Source organism: Mustela erminea, chromosome 10 (genome assembly GCF_009829155.1).
Source record: "Mustela erminea isolate mMusErm1 chromosome 10, mMusErm1.Pri, whole genome shotgun sequence".
Lineage (NCBI taxonomy): Eukaryota > Metazoa > Chordata > Mammalia > Carnivora > Mustelidae > Mustela > Mustela erminea.
In genome coordinates this window covers 24,848,746-24,868,725 of record NC_045623.1, presented here as the reverse complement: position 1 = coordinate 24,868,725, position 19,980 = coordinate 24,848,746, and the positions used below count along the sequence as shown (strand labels likewise).

Below are 19,980 nucleotides of genomic sequence, written 5' to 3'. Positions count from 1 at the left end.
GAATATAGTAGAGCTCAATATATGTTTGTTAAGTGCATGAGTGCAAGGTAAGTGAGCAGATTACTGCAGCTGCTAATAACCTCTAGAGAGGAATACACTTTTTATTTTCTTTAAGATTTATTTATTTATTTTGAGAGAGAGATGGGGAGCATTGGGGCAGGGAGAGAGGCAGAGGGAAAGGGAAAGGGGGAGAGAAAAAATCTCAAGCAGACTTCCTGTTTAATATAGAGCCCGATGTGGCGCTTGATTCCATGACCCAGAGATCATGACCCAAGCCAAAAGCAATAGTCGGACACTCAACTGACTGAGCCACCCAGGTGCCCTTAACCTTTTTTTTTTTTTTTTAAGATTTTATTTTTAAATAATTTATGCACCCAGGATGGGACCCAAACTTACCACCCCGACACATGCTCTACTAACCAAGCCAGTCAGGCATCTCTCTTTAGCCTTCTTGATAGATTATTTCCAGTTTTCTTCATCATTCACTCTTTCATTCATTTAATGTATACTTTTTTTTTTAAGATTTTATTTATTTATTTGAGAGAGAGAGAGCATGAGAGTAGAGAGGTCAGCAGGAGAAGCAGACTCCCCGCAGAGCAAGGAGCCCGATGTGGGACTCAATCCCGGGACTCCAGGATCATGACCTGAGCCGAAGGCAGTTACTTAACCCAACTGAGCCACCCAGGCATCCTAATGCATACCTTTTGAACCACCTAGTACATATTAGGCAATCTTCCAGGCATGGGGATTCAGTGGTGAACATAGAAAGCCCTTACTTTTGTAGAACTTATATCCTTATAAACTGTATTATATATATATCCTTATATGTGGAGAGATATATATATATAATATATTTTATTATATATATATATATCCTTATATGTGTTATCCTTATAAGGATATATCCTTCTATATATCCTTATATGTGTTATCTTTACTTAGGTGAATAAATCTGCAGGATAAATTAAGATAAATTGTTAGATGTAGAATTTCCTGGTCAAAGAGTATACAAATTTAATGATAAATTAACAAGAAGTATTGTCCAGTTGCTTTTCAAAATGAGTTGTACCAGTTTACATTATCATTAACTATACCCTCATTAGCATTAGACACCATTAATCTTTATGTTTGTCAATCAGGCAAAACATTATTTTAATTTGTAGTTCTTTGCTCATTAGTGAATTACCTTTTCACATGTTGCTTTGCCACTTATAGATCTTTAATTAATTGTCTATTAATGTTCTTTCCTATTTCCCTATTTTTTATTGGGCTGTTTGACTTTTTCACATTGACTTATTATATTGGTAATTGTTATGCTGACCTCAAATATGTCCTCCTAGTATGCTGTTGATCTTTTAATTCTTGATTATGGGGTTTTTTTTTTTCAGCATACTCAAAAATGTTAGTCTTTTGTAGCTTCTAATTTCACATCACGCTTACAAAAAATCTTCCATCAACATTCTGTTTTCTTAAAAAAATTCTGTCTTCTTCTAATAATCTTATTTATTTATTTTTTTATATTTAAGTGTTCAAGGGGTGCCTGGGTAGCTTAGTCAGTGAAGCATCTGACTCTTGATTTTGGCTCATGTTGTGATCTCAGGGTCATGGGATCCAGCCCAGCATTGGGCTCAACACTCAGCAAGGAGTCAGCTTGAGGATTCTCTCTCTCCCTCTCCATCTGCACCTCTCTACCACAAACACACACTTTCTCTCTCAAATAAATAAACCTTTAAAAATAAATAAAGAAGTGGTCAACACACCTAGAATTTATTTTTGTGTATTATATAAATATTTTTATTCAAAAAATGGCATTGAGTTGATAATCCATCCTTTTATACTGATTTGTGGTACACCATAAAGACTTCATAGTGTAGTCATATACTAAATGTATGTGGATTTGTTATGTATACTATTCCATTCTATCAATACTAAAGACTTTTTTATCCCTTACACTGATTATATAAGCTTCTCTTTTTCTCAAACACTTCCTGGCATTTTTTTTTCCTTTTTCTTTATTTTTTTTAATGATTTCATTCATTTATTTGAGAGAGAGAATGAGCAGGAGGAGGGGCAAAGGGAGAGACAGACTCCCTGCCTAGCAGGAAGCGCAATGCAGGGCTGAGTCCCAGGACCCTGGGATCATGACCTGAGCTAAAGGCAGACGCTTAACCTGCTGAGCAACCTAGGTGCTCCACTGGTAGGTGTAATATATATACTCTTCCAAATGTACCTCAGAAACTAAATCTTGAGAATCTATTTATATTTTATTTATTTTGTTTGTGCTTTTATAAGCCACTTCAAGGTCTCTTTAGAGTAAGTCAGATGTTAGCTAGTTAATATAAAAGCAAGCCCAGTTAAGGAGTGCACTGAATGTCATGAGCACTGGGTGTTACATACAACTGGTGAATCAACAAACTGTACCTCTGAAACTAATAATACACTATATGTTAATTAATTGATTTGAAATTTAGAAAGAAACATTAAAAAGAATAATAATAAATTAATAAAATCAAACCCAGTGGAGACAATCCTGCATAACATCTAATTTATCAGGAACAAGTTCCAGCAAAGGCATAAAAATTCTTCCCACAAAACATTTATTTATATTTGCATTTTTTATTATTACATAAGGAATATGCTTATTGGTAAAAAGGAAAAAAAGTATAAAAACTAGCCAGTGTGTTTCTTTCAGAGAATGCAAAGAAAGTCATTGATAAGACTGACTTCTGAATAGAAAGTAATCTTTGAAGAAAAGGAACTCCTGATATTAGTGTATTTGGTAACACCTAGAAGGAAAATTTGTACTACCAACATCCTTAATGCCCTAAAAATTAAAGTAAGAGAAAGCTGACTAAGGCAGAGAAGTGGGGCAGAGTTTGAAGTGATAGGAATCCCTGTGTTTTTCTTCTATAATGTTCTTCTCCCTTCCAATCTCTCTCTTCCCCTCCTTCCCTATGTGTATACTTGTCTATGTGTGTGTGTATGTGTGTGTGTGTGTGTGTGTTAGGTGGTGTGTAAGAAGATGGGGGGAGGTAGGAAGGATGTTTGTTAAATAAATAAACATTTGTTTTATTTTCTGTAAAAAAATACTGTATACTAAAATTTGAATATCAGTAACAGTTAAAATCTCCCTGTGGATATTTGCATTTAAGATATCATCTCTTCTTTCTTTTAGGAAATAGGAAAATAACAACCAAACCTGATCCAAAGGAACACCTTAAGATTATTCAGGATCCTGAATACAGAAGGCTTGGCTGTACTGTAGATATGAACATTGCACTAGCAACTTTCATACCACATGAGTATGTTATGAATTTTTTCCTATGAGATAAAGGATAATATTACCTACAGATCTTTACAGCTAGTATTAAAATCCTGAATAGAAAATCAAAAAAAGTAATTCACCATAATTCTGCTAGTTCAAATGCATGATGTTTTCCTCTTTTTTCTATGTGGTAGGCCATGTTCCTATATGTTTATATAATATTTTTTACAGTTGGAAAACTTCTTCAGCCATTAGTTAAGATCCTGATGAATATGTTTAAAGTTTCAAATAAGTAAATGAAGTTTCTGTGACCCTTGTTAGAAAAGTTTTAAATGTAGAATTTTAAAACCATTAAATATTCAGCATGTATTGCTCTCTCTGCTCTAGCAAGGGCCCAGCTGCAATTGATGAATGCTGTAATTGGTTCCGTAAGAGAATTGAGGAGTTAAATTCAGAGAAGCATCAACTCATGAACTATCATCAGGAACAGGTTTCACCTACTTTGAACTGCTGTTTTTCTTTGAGTCTTAATAGTGTTTGTGGTTGTTTTTACTGAGATACATAATTTAATGTGTTTCAGGTAGTTAATTGCCTTTTGGGAAATGTGTTTTATGAACGACTGGCTGGCCATGGCCCTAAATTAGGACCTGTCACTAGAAAACATCCTCTAGTTACCAGGTATTTCAATTTCATTTTCTTTTCATTAAAGGTTAAAAATTGAATATTGGATTTAACTTTTTTAAATTAATCTGAATGTTTTCCTTCCATGTGTGACTTCAGTACATTTTTTAACTGAAATAGAAGTTTTGATTTGGTAACTAGGGTTAATATTAACTTTGTTAGGCCAGTCCTTAAAGAAACTATCATCAGTATGAATCAGTTTATAAACATTACATTAATGTTTCTGGAGGACTATATACTTACTAGTAAATTCAAAGTTAATCAAATTGAGCCAGCATTTAGATCCTTATCTTGTAGGTAATGTGCAGCACAGATTAGGCAACTAAAGGGTAGTAAAAGCTTTTGCAAAAGTAACACCAATATTTCAATGATTTTCTTAGTAATTTTATTAAATTTTTAATTTATTATTTAAACTGTTAACCAGATAATGCTATAGTGCTGACTTCCCATTTCTCAAATCTTAGTAGATCTACTCAGAAAGTCTTCTGAAGATTTTTGACCTGTAAAAAAGTTTATTTCCTATAGTGTAAGACTAATTTATTCTATTTGTTAAGGAGGAGTTTTAATTTTAATATTACTAATTTAAATTCTCTCCAAATAATCTCTCTGTATGGATTTAATATTTAATTGTATCTCCATAGGTATTTTACGTTCCCATATGAAGAAATGACCCTCTCCGCAGAAGAATCTATGATTCATAACCCAAATAAAGCTTGTTTTCTGATGGCGCATAATGGATGGGTAATGGGAGATGATCCCCTTCGAAACTTTGCTGAACCTGGTATATCATTTTTGTTAACCTCTCTGTGGATAGGGAGAGAAAAGTTTACAGCAAACTCAAAATACAAACTGTTTCATTGACTTTTTTCCCCACCAAGGTAATAGTTCTAAAACTGTTTCATCACAGAGATGCCAGAGTGCATACAGTTTGAGAGAGAAGAGAAGGTATGAACAGGAAGAGTGGGATTCATTTTTTCCTTTCCCCCTTTTTCCCCTCCTAGTCTTTATATGCTCAACCAGAATGGCTTTTATCTATCTATTTTATATAATGGTTCTAAATAAGATTTTATATGGTTAAAAATTTAATCTATTGCATTTTTAAAAATACATACAAGATTATGCTATTACAATTATATTGCCATAAGAGATATTTTCATTCATTAGCCGGGGGTATTAAGGTATTTGAATAGCAATTACACTAAAAACTAATTTTAGGTTTCCCTTTCACTCCCAGCATTTTATTTTTCTACAGCTATTTCTTTGTCAGACAGAATTTTGCTGGGCACCTATCAATATGTTTTTCAACATTTAGAAGTCTTTTTGAATGAGAAGTCTTTTTCTAATTCAAAATCTCATTTTTCTTAAAGAATGTACTTTGGGTTTAAGTATCTCTGCCTTCTCCTTTCTAAACGCTCTCCTTCTCCATTCTAAATGCAAAAAGGCATTCTACTGCATGCCATGGATTTAATGTAACCTATCGCCAAAATGTGTAACGAGGTAGAAACACAGCTTTAAATGGTTTTGGTAGAGGTGCACCTTGGTAGCTTAGTTGGCTAGGTGTCCAACCATTGATTTCAGCGTGGGCCCTGATCTCAGGGTTGTGGGATTGAGCTCCGCATCAGGCTCTGCTCTCAGCTGGGAGTCTGCTTGAGATTCTCTCCCTCTCCCTCTGCCTCTCTTGCTCATGTTGTCTATCTCTCTCTCAAATAAATAACTAAATCTTTGAAGAAGAAATGTTTTTGGTAGAATGCTGTCTTCAAAGGGCCTGTGATATTACTATTACTGATTTTCTTTAAAAGAAGCAACTTGATTTTTTTTACAGTAAGTACACATTTTTAGAAGAGACTCTAGGTCAAATTTTAACAAAATCAGTATGAGATATAAATTAATACTAATTTTTTAACTTTATAGATTTAAATAACCCTACCATTTTAGACATAATTTTAACCAGTGTATGGTTTGTGATAGAAATAGTCAATACGATTTTTTAAAAAACAATGTTTCCTTGAAGTAAATGTTTTCATGTTATTTCTTGGACTGTTGAAAGCAAGCTCCTTTCTTAACAGGCTCAGACGTTTATCTAAGGAGAGAACTTATTTGCTGGGGAGACAGTGTTAAATTACGCTATGGAAATAAACCAGAGGACTGTCCTTTTCTCTGGGCACACATGAAAAAATACACTGAGATAACTGCAACTTATTTCCAAGGAGTGCGTCTTGATAACTGCCACTCAACACCTCTTCATGTAGCTGAGGTACAGAAAAACAATTCATCTGCATTAAGCAAAGAAATGTAGTACTCTTTCCTTGCTTTCCTTAAATAAAATACGCAAGTATGTGTTTTCTTTTCTAGTTGGACCAGCATTGATTTGGTGGTAGTATTTAATACTTAAGCATAACTTCACAATTCTAACAAAATCTTTTGATGCAGTAGTTATGGATATCTGGGCTATAAAATGTTTAATGCATTTATATTTTTATTTCAATTTAGGGAAATAGATTATATTGTCTCTGATGATATATACATACCCATATCGCCATGCATATTATTAAAATATTTTTAATATTTTATTATTAACTTTTAAAGGATTAATATTAACCTTTTAATAATATGCAAGTATCTATCTTATTCTTATTATTTTCTGATTGCTCTTAATATATTAATAGACAATGAAGTCACTTGTTACATATTATTATTTAAGCACTAACATTACAGTGTATGGGCTTTTTATAGAAACTGAGGCAGTGCCGAAATTTATAGCAGTATCTTCTATCTAATACAACTTTATAAACACAATTTTCATCCTGTTTATAAGATCTTTGATAGCTTCCTAGTGACAACTTAGTGTTCTTTGGGAATGTATGCTTATCTGGAAAATATCTATTTCTGTTATTTTAATGCAGTATTATAATGAATATGATTTGAGTCCAATGATGAAAAATTGATTTAATATGGAAGAATTTAGTGAACATTAGTTAAGGCGGTAGAAGCAGAGGTTTTTCCTTATTGTGCTCTTAGCAACAGCTATATTTATATAGCTGTTGCATTATATATATATGTATATATATATATAAAACTATTGCAACATTGTGGCAAAACAGAAAATTAAAACTCAATTTGTTAATTTTTAAGTTACAAAATCTTCTAGGACCCTACTTGTTAGCTGACAGAATTTCAATTATTTTATTAACCTTTGTGCAAACATTATATTAAGAAAATTGGAACCAGTTTGATTTGTGATTAAGAGCTGATTATCATTTGTAGGAAAATCTGGCTTTTAGTGTAGTTAGACTTAATCTTTGCAATAGCTAAATGATTCACCAGCAGGAAATTTACCAATAATGGCCTAGTCGAAAGCCTGCAAATTAATAGTCTGGTTAGAGGTATTACAAACAAACACACATAAAACAGGGTGAAAGCCTAGCAGAATCACAGTGTTATGGTTTATAATTTTAATGTGACACTAACATTTTTATTCTTCCTTTTTCCTCCTTTGTGTCTCTGTATCTTTGCAAAATCTAATCTTCCTTTTTAACTGTTTTAATCTCTTTATGAATTTTCTTGTTTCCTGTGTTCCTTTTATGTTTTCTTACATATGCACAATTAAATTTATTTGGAAATTCTTCTCGGATTTCCATTTTGTCTTGTTCCATGACATTTTCATGTCGAATCCATGCCTAGTCTTGTCTCCTTTCCTACCCCCCACTTGCTTTTCTCTTTATGTTACATTTGTGACTGTGCTTTTTGCAGTACATGTTGGATGCTGCTAGAAAATTGCAACCCAATTTGTATGTAGTAGCCGAACTGTTCACAGGAAGCGAAGAGCTGGACAATATCTTTGTTACTAGACTGGGCATTAGTTCCCTAATAAGAGGTAGGCTTGTTGATGTGTATTTCCCATCTAAAACTTTAGTTTTTGTATAAGTAGATTAAAAGGCATTTAATAGCATTATATACAATGTTTAATAATTTTCAACATAGTTAATGTTCTCTTAAATACTCTACACCAACTTTTCTCTATCTCAGTCTGTTTTTATCAGGAAAAGTTTCCACTTTTCCTGGGGTAAAACATCTCCTCTTAAATTGAAAGATGAGTAGAATGAATTGATGACTCATGAACAACAGCATTTTTTTGTTTTTGAAAATATACAAATCTAGTTTTCATCTCCTACTTGGATAGAAGATTGAATCTTAGATTTTTTTCCCATAGATCCTATGTAGCTAACATCCTAATAAACAACATATGTTCCCTTTTACCTACATGAGCCATTTCTGTGGCCAGTTATAGAGAAGACATTTTGGTCACTTAAACTAATAGACATTTGTTTAAATGTTTAAAGCAGTTTTATTTTTGATAATATTTTATGGTCTTTTTTTGGAAATTCAGCCATGATAAGAAACCTAACCTCTTCTTGACCAGTAATAATCAAGGTAGTTAAAATATTCTGTAATGCTTTGCAGAGGCAATGAGTGCATATAATAGCCACGAAGAGGGCAGACTGGTTTACAGATATGGAGGAGAACCTGTTGGATCCTTTGTTCAGCCCTGTCTGAGGCCATTAATGCCAGCTATTGCACATGCCCTGTTTATGGATATTACCCACGATAACGAGTGTCCCATTGTGGTAAGCATCTATTCTGTTTCTTCTATTTACTTATTTTGCTGAACTCATTTGTGGAATTTAAGAAACATAACAGATGAACATAGTGGAGAAAAAAAAAATTAAAACAGACTCAACTAAAGAGAACAAACTGAGGGTTGCTGGAGGGGAGGAGGGCAGGAGATGGGCTAAATGAGTGAGGCGGATTAAGGAGGGCACTTGTGAGCACTAGATGTGGTATGTAAGTGATGAATCACTCAATTCTATACCGGAAACTAATATTACGCTCTATGTTAACTGACTGGAATTTAAATAAAACTTGAAAAAGGAAAAAATAAATTTTTTGATCCGATATTTAGTGGCAATATCCACATGCTTCAGAATCATATCTTAGATTTATACATGATTGTGCATAGCTTTTGAATGTTTTGTTAAATTCTAAAGCAAATTAATATCAAAAAATAATAAAATAAATCCAATTAATGTCTTACAGTATGTAACTATGTAACTGTCCTTTACTTCATTATGCAATAGGATGGCACTTTGCATTTGAAGGAAAATAAACCCTGGTGGGTTTTTTTTCTTGTTTTCTAGCATAGGTCAGAATATGATGCTCTGCCAAGTACCACGATTGTTTCCATGGCGTGTTGTGCTAGTGGAAGTACTAAAGGCTATGATGAATTAGTGCCTCACCAGGTATGTCTTGGTGGTGTTTTTTTAAAAATCCACACGGCCAACAAATTTGGGCATTTTTACTAAAAGATCTCATTATAATTAAAATGTACACATGGCTGAGTTTTAACTTTGTTCAGATTTCAGTGGTTTCTGAAGAACGATTTTATACGAAGTGGAATCCTGGAGCATCTCCATCAGATAAAGGTGAAGTTAATTTCCAAAGTGGAATTATTGCAGCCAGATGTGCTATCAATAAACTTCATCAAGAACTTGGGGCCAAGGGTTTCATTCAGGCAAGAAACTAACTTTTTGTAAGTTTCTTAAGGTTCAGTTTCAGAGTAAGTTTTTCCAGTTTGAATGCTAACATGTTTTCTCTTTCTGTTTCTCAGGTATATGTGGATCAGGTTGATGAAGACATAGTGGCAGTAACAAGACATTCACCCAGCATTCATCAGTCTGTTGTATCTGTGTCTAGAACTGCTTTCAGGAATCCTAAGACTTCATTTTACAGCAAAGAAGTGCCTCAAATGTGCATCCCTGGTAATGCAACCAAAAAATGTTACTGTGATTATGACACAGTACTGGTGTGGTTGTAGTTGAGAAAAAGAGTTCAAAATTTTGCATAACTTGGGGCACCCAGCTGGCTCAGTTGGTAGAGCATGTGACTCTTGATCTTGGGGTCATGAGTTCAAGCCCCATGTTGGGTATAGAGTGTACTTTAAAGAAAGAAATTAAGACTGGGATCACAACCTGAGCTGAAGGCAGACACTCAAGCAACTGAGCCAGCGAAGCACCCTGGGATGTGTTTTATAATTGTCAAAGAAGAGATGTGGAGAGACTATAATTGCTATATGTTCACAAAAGAGAGAAATCACTGAGTGTTTAGAAAAGGCTTCTCAAGGGAGGTGGAACTTTATAGTTTTTGAAAGATGTAAAAAAGAAAATTCATATTAATAGGTGTTAGTAAGACTATCTGGGGACTAATGAAAATATCTATTTGCTTAAAATAGTGGAGTGACAAGAGGGCTAGGAAGGTAATTGAGGATGGATTATGAAAAGCCTTAAATATTAAACTATTTTCCCTTTGGTTTATATATGTGTGTGTATGTGCTCATACACAAGTACACAGTTAGACACACTATAAATATACATACATATACATATATATAAACACATGAACGTACATATGTATTTCCTGGGTATAAAGGAAATATGTTTGTTTTATACAAAATGGGAAATAGGAAGTAATTTAAGAGGAAAATAAAGCTATTTCACAACTCAGAAAATGTTAATATTTGAGAATATTTCCATAACGGTATTGTCCATGTAGTAAAAATGTAAGTTACCCCAAATTAATTTCCATGGTCCTGGGAAGACCCACATCAGGCTCCCAGCTCAGTGGGGAGTCTGCTTCTCCCTCTCCTCCTTGCTTGTGCTCCCTCTCTGCTCTCTCTCATTATCTCTGTCTCTGTCTCAAATAAATAAATAAAATCTTTAAATAAATAAATAAAAACGTACCCCTAAATCATATCCTTATTATTGCTAGATTTTTTTTCTAGATGTGTGTGTTTTATTTCTTCCTTACTGTTATATTTTATAGCAAAACATTCTCCTATGCATATAGCAACTGTTCAAGTCTGGCAATTAATTGAGGGGATGAAGATTCCCATAAAAATCATCATATTCTATATTGGTTGCTAGTTATTAAATATATAAACTCCAGTTTTTGAAGATTATCAACTTGAATAGTTGGGGTTTTTTTTAAGATTTTATTTATTTGACAGACAGAGACTACAAGTAGGCAGAGAGGCAGGCAGAGAGAGAAGAGAAAACAGGCTCCCTGCTGAGCAAAGAGCCCGATGCAATGGGGGGCTTGATCCCAGGACCCTGAGATCATGACCTAAGCCGAAGGCAGAGGCTTTAACCCACTGAGCCACCCAGGCGCCCCTCAACTTGAATAGTTTCAAGGTTAAATGTTCATTAGTTATTTTTAACTGCTTGCAAGTGTACAGTCAGTAATCTTGTCTGATTATTGCTAATGTACATGTACAGTTTCACATGGTTGCCATCAGTGTGAACAATATTATCTCGGTTTTGCTTTGGTCACTGGTCTTCATTAAAACATTTCCATTTTGTAATAGAATTGTGATTTTCATTATGTTAAATATTTCACGTTTTATTATATTAGTATTCCATCTTTAATATTCTTTAGTATGTTTAACAATGAATATACACTAGGAATAATTTTTTCTTTTGAATAATTTCTTAGTAATTATTTTGAGAAGTAGAATTTCTAGATCAAAAGGTACTGTTTCTTATTGTCAGATTAATGGCTCAAATTACTTAAATAGTAAAATTCAAGTTTTACATATCCTTTGACTAAGCAGTTCTACTGCTGGGTATATCTCTGAAAAACTCTCATATGTTCCATTAGAAGACGGGCAAACAGGAATATATTTGGTGTATTCACACAATGGAATACTATTTGGCATTTGAAACAAATGAGCAGCAACATGAGCTGCAGCTTATGTAGCAATGTGAACAAATCTAAAAGATAGTGTTGTTTAATAGAAAGCAAGTTGCAGAAATATATATATATATATATATATATATATATATAAAATTTGGATCTACTCTAATAAAGGTTGGAAATATGGAAAATAATGTATGTTGTTTTGGGAAACAGATATATGTAGTAAAATGCACAGGATTTAGGAATGCCAAATTGCAGGTGACTGTTACCTCTGAAGGGAAAGAAAGGGTACACATTTGTAATGTCTTCTTCAGCTAGTAAGTAGGATCTGGCTTTTTAAAATGTTTCCCTACTTTTTGTATTTCTGAAATTTTTCATTTTTTTAAATAAATTTTTCAAGGGATTTATTTACTCTCTGCTCAAAATTAGGAAGGTTATAGATTGTTCCCGAGAGCTAAGCCATTATTACTTGATAAGATCTTTTTTCAGAGAGGTCTTTGTTAATTTATAATTTTAAGAACAAAGCATTGAGTAAAAAATGCATCTTGGGTAGAATGATCTATTCTCAGACTGCTATTTCATACTCAACTCTAAGTTTAATGAATTAAATTGAATTAGCACTTCCTAATTCCAGATGGTTTAATGTGAAATTTCATTAATGTTTTTATTTATTCATAGGCAAAATTGAAGAAGTAGTTCTTGAAGCTAGAACTGTTGAGAGAAATACAAAACCTTATCAGAAGGATGAGCATGCGATCAATGGAATGCCAAACATCACAGTAGAAATTAAAGAACATATTCAGGTATTTGGGACTCTCATCTTACTACCATGTTTAATGTCTTAAAGACATTAGAATTATTGATTGAATGGTTTTATACGATTTTTTTCAAGCTTAGTGAAAGTAAAATTGTTAAACAAGCTGGAGTTGCCACAAAAGGACCCAATGAATATATTCAAGAAATAGAATTTGAAAACTTGTCTCCAGGAAGTGTTATTATATTCAGGTATGTTGGAGTTCAAACAGTTGACTTTGCTTGTAAAGTAGATGACATATTCTGTTAATTTTTAATAAATGATTCCTAAAAAGTAACCATTTTTTAAATTAACGTTTTCAGAGTTAGTCTTGATCCACATGCACAAGTTGCTGTTGGAATTCTTCGAAATCATCTGACACAGTTCAGTCCTCACTTTAAATCTGGGAGCCTTGCTGTTGACAACGCAGATCCTATATTAAAAACTCCTTTTGCTTTGTAAGTACAACTTAGTTTATGAAGATTTGCCACTTTAATAACTGGTAAGTTACTGCAAGCCTGATTTAAGCAGTTTTAAGGGTCCTCTATGTCCAGGCTACTCAGACAGTGGTCCAAGAACCAGTAGTCATATTAGCATCATCTGTTGTTCACATGTCCTGTTGCTTTATCATTTGTATGTGCGCTTGCATGTGCACTCTCACACTCATGCACTCTCTATATGTAGCTATAGATATGAGCAAACACACACATGCACACATGCATCTCTATACACACACACGTGCACACAATTTTTCTGAACTGAGGCTAAGTTGCATACGCCATATTCCTTCCACATCATTTTTTAAAATATTTATTTTTTTGAAGTAAGCTCCACACCCAACGTGGGGCCTAAACTCATGACTCTGAAGTCAAGAGTCACATGTTCATCCCACTGAGCCAGCCAGGTGCCCCAAGTTAAATTTTTTGTTGTTCATTGGCTGTGTATTTATCCAGTAAAATAGCATTTTATGTACTAACCCATTTTTTTATTGTGTTCAACTTTTTGTTTTTATAAGAGCTTTTATCATTAAGGATATCAGCTCAACTCAACTATTAGAAAAGTATTTTCATTCTAAAAATATCTGTGGTGGGGCGCCTGGGTGGCTCATTCATTAAGCGTCTGCCTTTGGCTCAAGCCCTGATTCCAGGGTCCTGGGATCCAGCCCTGCATCAGGTCCTGCTCAGGAGGGAGTCTACTTCTCCCACTCCCACTCCCCCTGCTTGTGTTCCCTCTCTTGCTGTATCTCTCTCCGTCAAATCAATAAATAAAATATTCAAAAAAATAAAATGCAATGAAATGAAAATAAAAATATCTGTGATAAAGCTATTTTATGTTTCTGTGGCATGCTTATAAAATGCATATTCATCCTCAGACCTACTCAGATTATCGGGGTAAGGCCAAGAAATCTGTATCTTAATAAGCTCCCCAGGTAATTCATATGCAAGTTCATTGGCTATGTGTCAGAAAGCATTTGCCTAGAATGGAGTTGGTACTGAGACTGCTGATTGATTTGCTCAAACTTGACTCACAAATAGTGGATGAAGGAAGAGTCTGTCCCAACAATGAGGACAGAGTCTGGCAGAAACAGGGAACAAAGCCCAGCCAACCATAATTTTCTCAGTTGAGACAGAACTAAAAGAGAAAGAAGGAAGTACATTTAAGAGGTTATATTTTCACATAAAATTCAAGAGGATATATATTCAGTTCTGTAGAATGAAATGACTGGAACAGCTAGAATTATTTTTTTAAAAAGGTAAGGTTTTGTTGTATTCAAGTGTGGTCAGTTACACAGTTTCACTGCTACCCTGACCAAGGAGAAATCAAAGCCATGACAGACACCTCTTTCTGACTATTATCAAGAATCATCCTTAGCTAAGAAAATCTTGGTTTCTTGAATAACCGAGCTAAAGGGCAGTGCCATCTTAAGAGAGGAGAGAAATACTACATGATTTCTAAGGTAGTTAACTATGAATTTTGATTATCCCTTTGCTGGTCCTTGACAAGTATTTCAATTTTAGGATAATTAGCATAAAAATGTTATTGATGTCCTACTTAAAAGAATATAAAGAAGAGAAAAAAACCAAGCCCATCAAGAAAGATTAAAAAAGCAAATTTGTGGGGCGATTGGGTGGCTCAGTGTGTTAAGCCTCTGCCTTCAGCTCAGGTCATGATCTCAGGGTCCTGGGATCAAGCTCAACATTGAGCTCTCTGCTCAGTGGGGAGCCTGCTTCCCCCTCTCTCTCTGCCTGCCTCTCTGCCTACTTGTGGTCTCTCTCTCTCTGTCAACTAAATAAATAAAATCTTTAAAAAAAGAAAAATAAAAAAGCAAATTTGTGAGAAAAAGGTTGTAGCAACCAAAATATTTTTCCAGGATACTTCCAAGTAATAAAATTTGGCAATTGATTTGTATTTCTTGGCTTGGAAGAAATGTTACTTCTAACTGAATCTTTAGCACGTTTTATCCTTTAATTATTATTTATAACATATATTGTTTTTAATGTATATTATAGTGCTGAGGTACTAAAACATATATTGTTAAGGTATTTTATGGTTATGATTCAGATTTTCTTCTTTATTGATAGCATTTTACTGTATTTACCAGTTCTCTTTATTTTCCACTTCTTAGCATTGCCTCAAAATTAACTTTGGCTGAGCTGAATCAGGTACTTTACCGATGTGAGGCCGAAGAACAAGAGGATGGTGGAGGCTGTTATGACATACCAAACTGGTCATCTCTTAAATATGCAGGTCTTCAAGGTAAGCAAATACAAGGATAGTTAAGCTTTTGTGTTTGGGGGAGTTTTTTTAGGGTCATATGGTATATTCTTTATAGAATTAAAGGGTGGGCTTAGAACCCAACTGTTTGGGTTCAGATTGTGGCCCTGCCACCCACTCATTCATTGACCTCCAACCAGGAACTTAACCTCTCTGTGCCCATTTCTGCCTTTATAAGATGTGAATAGTATTGTATAATTGATAGGGGTTTTTTTAGGTTTAAAAGATGTATTTTTATTTGGTCTATACAAATAGCGAATTTGTTGATTTGTATTCGGTAATGAAATACAAAATGAACCTCACATAGGCTTTTTTGAAGACTAAATGAGAACATTTATTTGGGCCCCAAATGGTATAGGTTGTAAATATAATACATTCATCTTCCTTTTTCATCTAATCAAAAACTTTGTTCCATTGCATATTTGTTTTATCCAAAAAGAGAACTTATAGTAAAACATTATGTAGTTAGAGTAGTTGTGAGACAGGACATAGGATCTAAATATTTAATTTTCAGTTTAACCCAGCTGGTTGGAAATATTTTCTTGGATTTTATCTAGGAAATGTGGCTGATCACACATGTATTCCTAGTTCATGTAGTATTCCACATATCATGCCTCCTTTGCAACTCATTTTCTCTGTCCATCTAACCGATCTTTAAGGATGAATTTGACTCTAACATCTTCCACAAAACATTCCTTTAACTATTATTTTTCACGGTAAGATCTTAGTCCCCCTGGATACCCATTGCATTAATTTACTATGCCTCTTACTTGCTACACCATCTTACTTGGAAGATATTTTACTAACTAGTACAGTGTTTTGTGAATATTTATTGTTGTGGTTAAGAATGGGCTCTAGATTCCCTGCGTTACACTCACTAGCTTTATAACCTTGGAGTAAATTCTGCATGGCCCAATTTTCTCATCTGTAAAATGGAAACAGTAATAGTGCCTACCACAAGGACTAAGTGACTTAATACATGCAAAGCACTTAGACAATGCTCAGTTCATAGTTAGTACTTGATAATTGTTAGCCTTAAGACCCCACTAACTAGATTACACCTTGAGAAAGAACAATGTTTGCCTTTTTTGCATTCTTGTTTTTTAGCTTTTGTACTTTCTACAAAACCAAGCACATAACAAAGCTCCCAGTAACTTTCTTCTAGACTTTGGTGCTTTTGACATTTTTTTTCTAAAATAGTCTCATTTTCAACAAAAAATGTTTTGTGGTGTGCAAAATAGAGAAATGTATATGTTACCAGTCCTAGACAGCTGCTTACTTCATTTTCACCCTGAGCTGTTGAATTCCTTCTGCTCCCTGACTGAAAAAACCGCACTGTTCTGAACTTCTTTTCTGGCCTTTTCTTTCTTAAAGTTAAGTCTAGTTCTTTACTAATTCTCTCCTGATTTACTTTTTACTTTGTATCAATCCCTTTTTTTCTCTGACAGTTTAGTATTTCCAGTGTTTTACTGGATATTTCTGGCAGACTCTTAATAGCAACATCCAATTAAGTCAGACTTAACTTCATTAACTTTCTCTCCCCTAAACAAAATCCCCCTTCTCTTCTTCTCTACTTTTTATAATAATAAGTCATGTTGGAATCCAGGAATCTGTTTTTGGATCTGTCCCTTTTATCTTCTGTATTCAATCAGTGATTGTGACTGAATTTTTTCTGTGTTCTCTAGAGTATACCATATTCTTTTATTTTCGCAGTTAATACCCTATTCAAAGACTAAGTCCTGTCTGCAAAACCAAGTGACCAGTTTTCAAATTTCTTGTTACCTCTTTCACAGAACATTCCATTCCATTGATCAGATCTCTTTTTCTAAAATGCTGCTTCATCATGTCACCGTTATTCAACAAGTGAAACTTCTATTTACTGAGCTATATTTGCCTTCTTCAAAAATGCTAGAGCAGGGGTGCCTGGATGGCTCAGTGGGTTAAAGCCTCTGCCTTTGGCTCAGGTCATGATCCCCGGGTCCTGCTCAGCAGGGAGCCTGCTTCCACCTCTCTCTGCCTGCTTCTGATCTACATCTGTCTACTTGTGATCTCCTACTTGTGATCTCCGTCTGTCAAATAAATAAATAAAATATTTTTTTAAAAAGTTAGAGCAAAAGTGGAGCATTATTTTTTATATTGTCTTGTTTTCTCGTTTTTTTATGTTTTATGCTTTGTTTCCCAAAGAAGGTTGTAAGCCTCTTGAGAGAAAGAACTACATCTTAAATTTATATATTTATCATTTCTCAAGACATGCTATATACAAAGTAAAATTAAATCCTAAATATATAAATAAAATTAGTCAAAATGAACTTGGTGAGGCTATTAATATAATATTTTTAATGTGGAAATTATTACATTATTGGGTAATGAAAGAAGTACTATTGTTCCGTCATTGAAATAACAGAAACTGCTGTGTATGCATAGAAATTCTAATGTTTCTGCTTGAATATTACTTAAGAATATGCTCATATACTTCACCTTGGTAGCTTGTTTAGTTCCAACTCCCTCTTGTTATAATTCAAAGATCCTTTCCGAAGCAGGCCTATTATCACCAGAGATGCTCTTGCTCTCTCTGAAACCACTCCTGTGATTGCCTGAATATTAATGATTCCACCACTTTTTAACATGAGAAGATACAGACTTAATCAATTTTCCCCCCAATGCCTTAGGGCTGGGTGGAAACTATGCCAGTTAGTTGCCTTTGAATATTATAATATTTAAATTCAGAAGAACAAAACAAGTCTCAGAAGTTAGGAATCTTGGAAAGCTCTACATAGCTCCTGCGACAGTAGTCTCCTTCAGTATGTCTTTGTATCTCAGGGCAAAGATATGTGGCCACACATATCTCCAACCGTGGGAAGTGCAATTGTGGTCTTAACAGCCCCTATGTCTACCTCTATATGTGTTCATCCCATATAACTAAGAGACAGCAGTAGCCCAGGCTATGGGAACAAATTGCCTCTGCCAATAACAGCATGATATTTCTATGAATTTTCAGGATTAATGTCCGTCTTGGCAGAAATAAGACCGAAGAATGACTTGGGACATCCCTTTTGTGATAATTTGAGATCTGGAGATTGGATGATTGATTATGTCAGTAACCGACTTATTTCACGATCAGGAACTATTGCTGAAGTAAGTAAAAGTCTATTCTAGTTCATAAAACAAGGAAACAATAAAAACTATATTTCTATGGTGTATATAAAATTAACATAGTTTTCTAACCTGAAAACTCCTCCTTTCCTCCCTTCTTCATCATCTTCCCATTTTAACAAATGGAAAGCTGGTTGATTACTAGATAGTAGAGCTGCATGTTTGGATTTACCTCTTAAAATGCACCTAGCCTGTAAACACACCAAATTAACTTTTTTTTTTAATTAACATGTAGTGTATTATTTGCTTCAGGGCTACAGGTCTGTGAATCATCAATCTTACACAATTCACAGCACTCACCATAGCACATACCCTCCCCAATGTCCATAACCCAGCTACCCTATCCCTCGCCACCAACCCCCCAGCAACCCTCAGTTTGTTTCCTGAGATAAAGAGTCTCTTATGGTTTATCTCCCTCCCAATCCCATCTTGCTTCATTTTTTCCCTCCCTGCCCCCGACGACCCCCCCCACCCTGCCTCACAAATTCCTCATATCAGAGAGATCATATAATAATTGTCTTTCTCTGATTGACTTATTTCGCTTAGCATAATACCCTCTAGTTCCATCCATGTCATTGCAAATGGCAAGATTTCAGGGGGTTTTGATGGCTACATAGTATTCCATTGTGTATATATACCACATCTTCTTTATCCATTCTTCTGTTCATGGACATCTAGGTTCTTTCCATAGTTTGGCTATTCACACCAAAATAACTTTTAAAATTATTTTTATAATAGGTTGGTAAATGGTTGCAGGCTATGTTCTTCTACCTGAAGCAGATCCCACGTTATCTCATCCCATGTTACTTCGATGCTATATTAATTGGTGCATACACCACTCTTCTGGATATAGCATGGAAGCAGATGTCAAGGTATATCCAACAAGGCTTGAGTAAATAGGCATGTTTGTGTTGAAACCATATATAGTCAGTTTATATACTCTTTAAAGACCAAAGCATAAAGAACTGTCATAGATTCATAGAGTTGAGAAAGTTTGTAAGTGGATAGTATTTGCATCCTTTAATTTGGAGCATACAAAAACAAACATAGGTATTAAAATCTGTTCAGTAAAGCTAAGAACTCATGTTCATGGGAAAATTTAATTGTTTCATATTATTTGCTTCTATCTATTCTTTGACTTGTTAACAAATATAATTTTTAGAATATGCGTACAGTTTTTTTCCCTAATTTTTCATTAAGAGAAAAATTATTCTGCTATTACTATGAGTGAGATTTGCCTTTAGTGATAAATTTCCCTAAAATGAAATTACAGATCTGAATGAACCACTGAAGAGCCACCAAACTGATTTGGGAATAATTTTAGAAAGAACAAAACTTCAAGGGTGCCTGGGTGGCTCAGTCAGTTAAACGTCTGCTTTTGGCTCAGCTCATGATCCCCAAGTCCCAGGATCTAGTCCCAATTTGGGCTCCCTGTTTGGCAGGAAGTCTGCTTCTTCCTCTGCCCCTCACCCAGCTTGCAAATAAATAAATAAAATATTTGAAAAAAAGGTTCAGCCCTTCCATTTGTTGCACAGTAGGCCTTAAACTTAAAACCCGCCATAAT

General features: G+C 34.4%; 1 protein-coding gene across 3 annotated transcripts in view; it reads left to right on the top strand.

Annotated features, from left to right (window-relative positions):
• Nucleotides 1–19,980, top strand: part of AGL (amylo-alpha-1, 6-glucosidase, 4-alpha-glucanotransferase) — a 76,731-nt gene that overhangs the window by 25,361 nt on the left and 31,390 nt on the right. For all 3 annotated transcript variants that reach the window (XM_032301408.1, XM_032301405.1, XM_032301406.1), the window contains 16 exons: nt 3,176–3,302; nt 3,653–3,755; nt 3,846–3,943; nt 4,588–4,727; nt 6,013–6,200; nt 7,697–7,820; nt 8,408–8,571; nt 9,142–9,243; nt 9,360–9,515; nt 9,612–9,762; nt 12,374–12,498; nt 12,588–12,700; nt 12,812–12,946; nt 15,115–15,245; nt 18,262–18,398; nt 19,155–19,288. In XM_032301408.1, the coding sequence (XP_032157299.1) occupies nt 3,176–3,302; nt 3,653–3,755; nt 3,846–3,943; nt 4,588–4,727; nt 6,013–6,200; nt 7,697–7,820; nt 8,408–8,571; nt 9,142–9,243; nt 9,360–9,515; nt 9,612–9,762; nt 12,374–12,498; nt 12,588–12,700; nt 12,812–12,946; nt 15,115–15,245; nt 18,262–18,398; nt 19,155–19,288 (2,128 nt within the window). The remainder of the gene's footprint in view (nt 1–3,175; nt 3,303–3,652; nt 3,756–3,845; nt 3,944–4,587; nt 4,728–6,012; nt 6,201–7,696; nt 7,821–8,407; nt 8,572–9,141; nt 9,244–9,359; nt 9,516–9,611; nt 9,763–12,373; nt 12,499–12,587; nt 12,701–12,811; nt 12,947–15,114; nt 15,246–18,261; nt 18,399–19,154; nt 19,289–19,980) is intronic.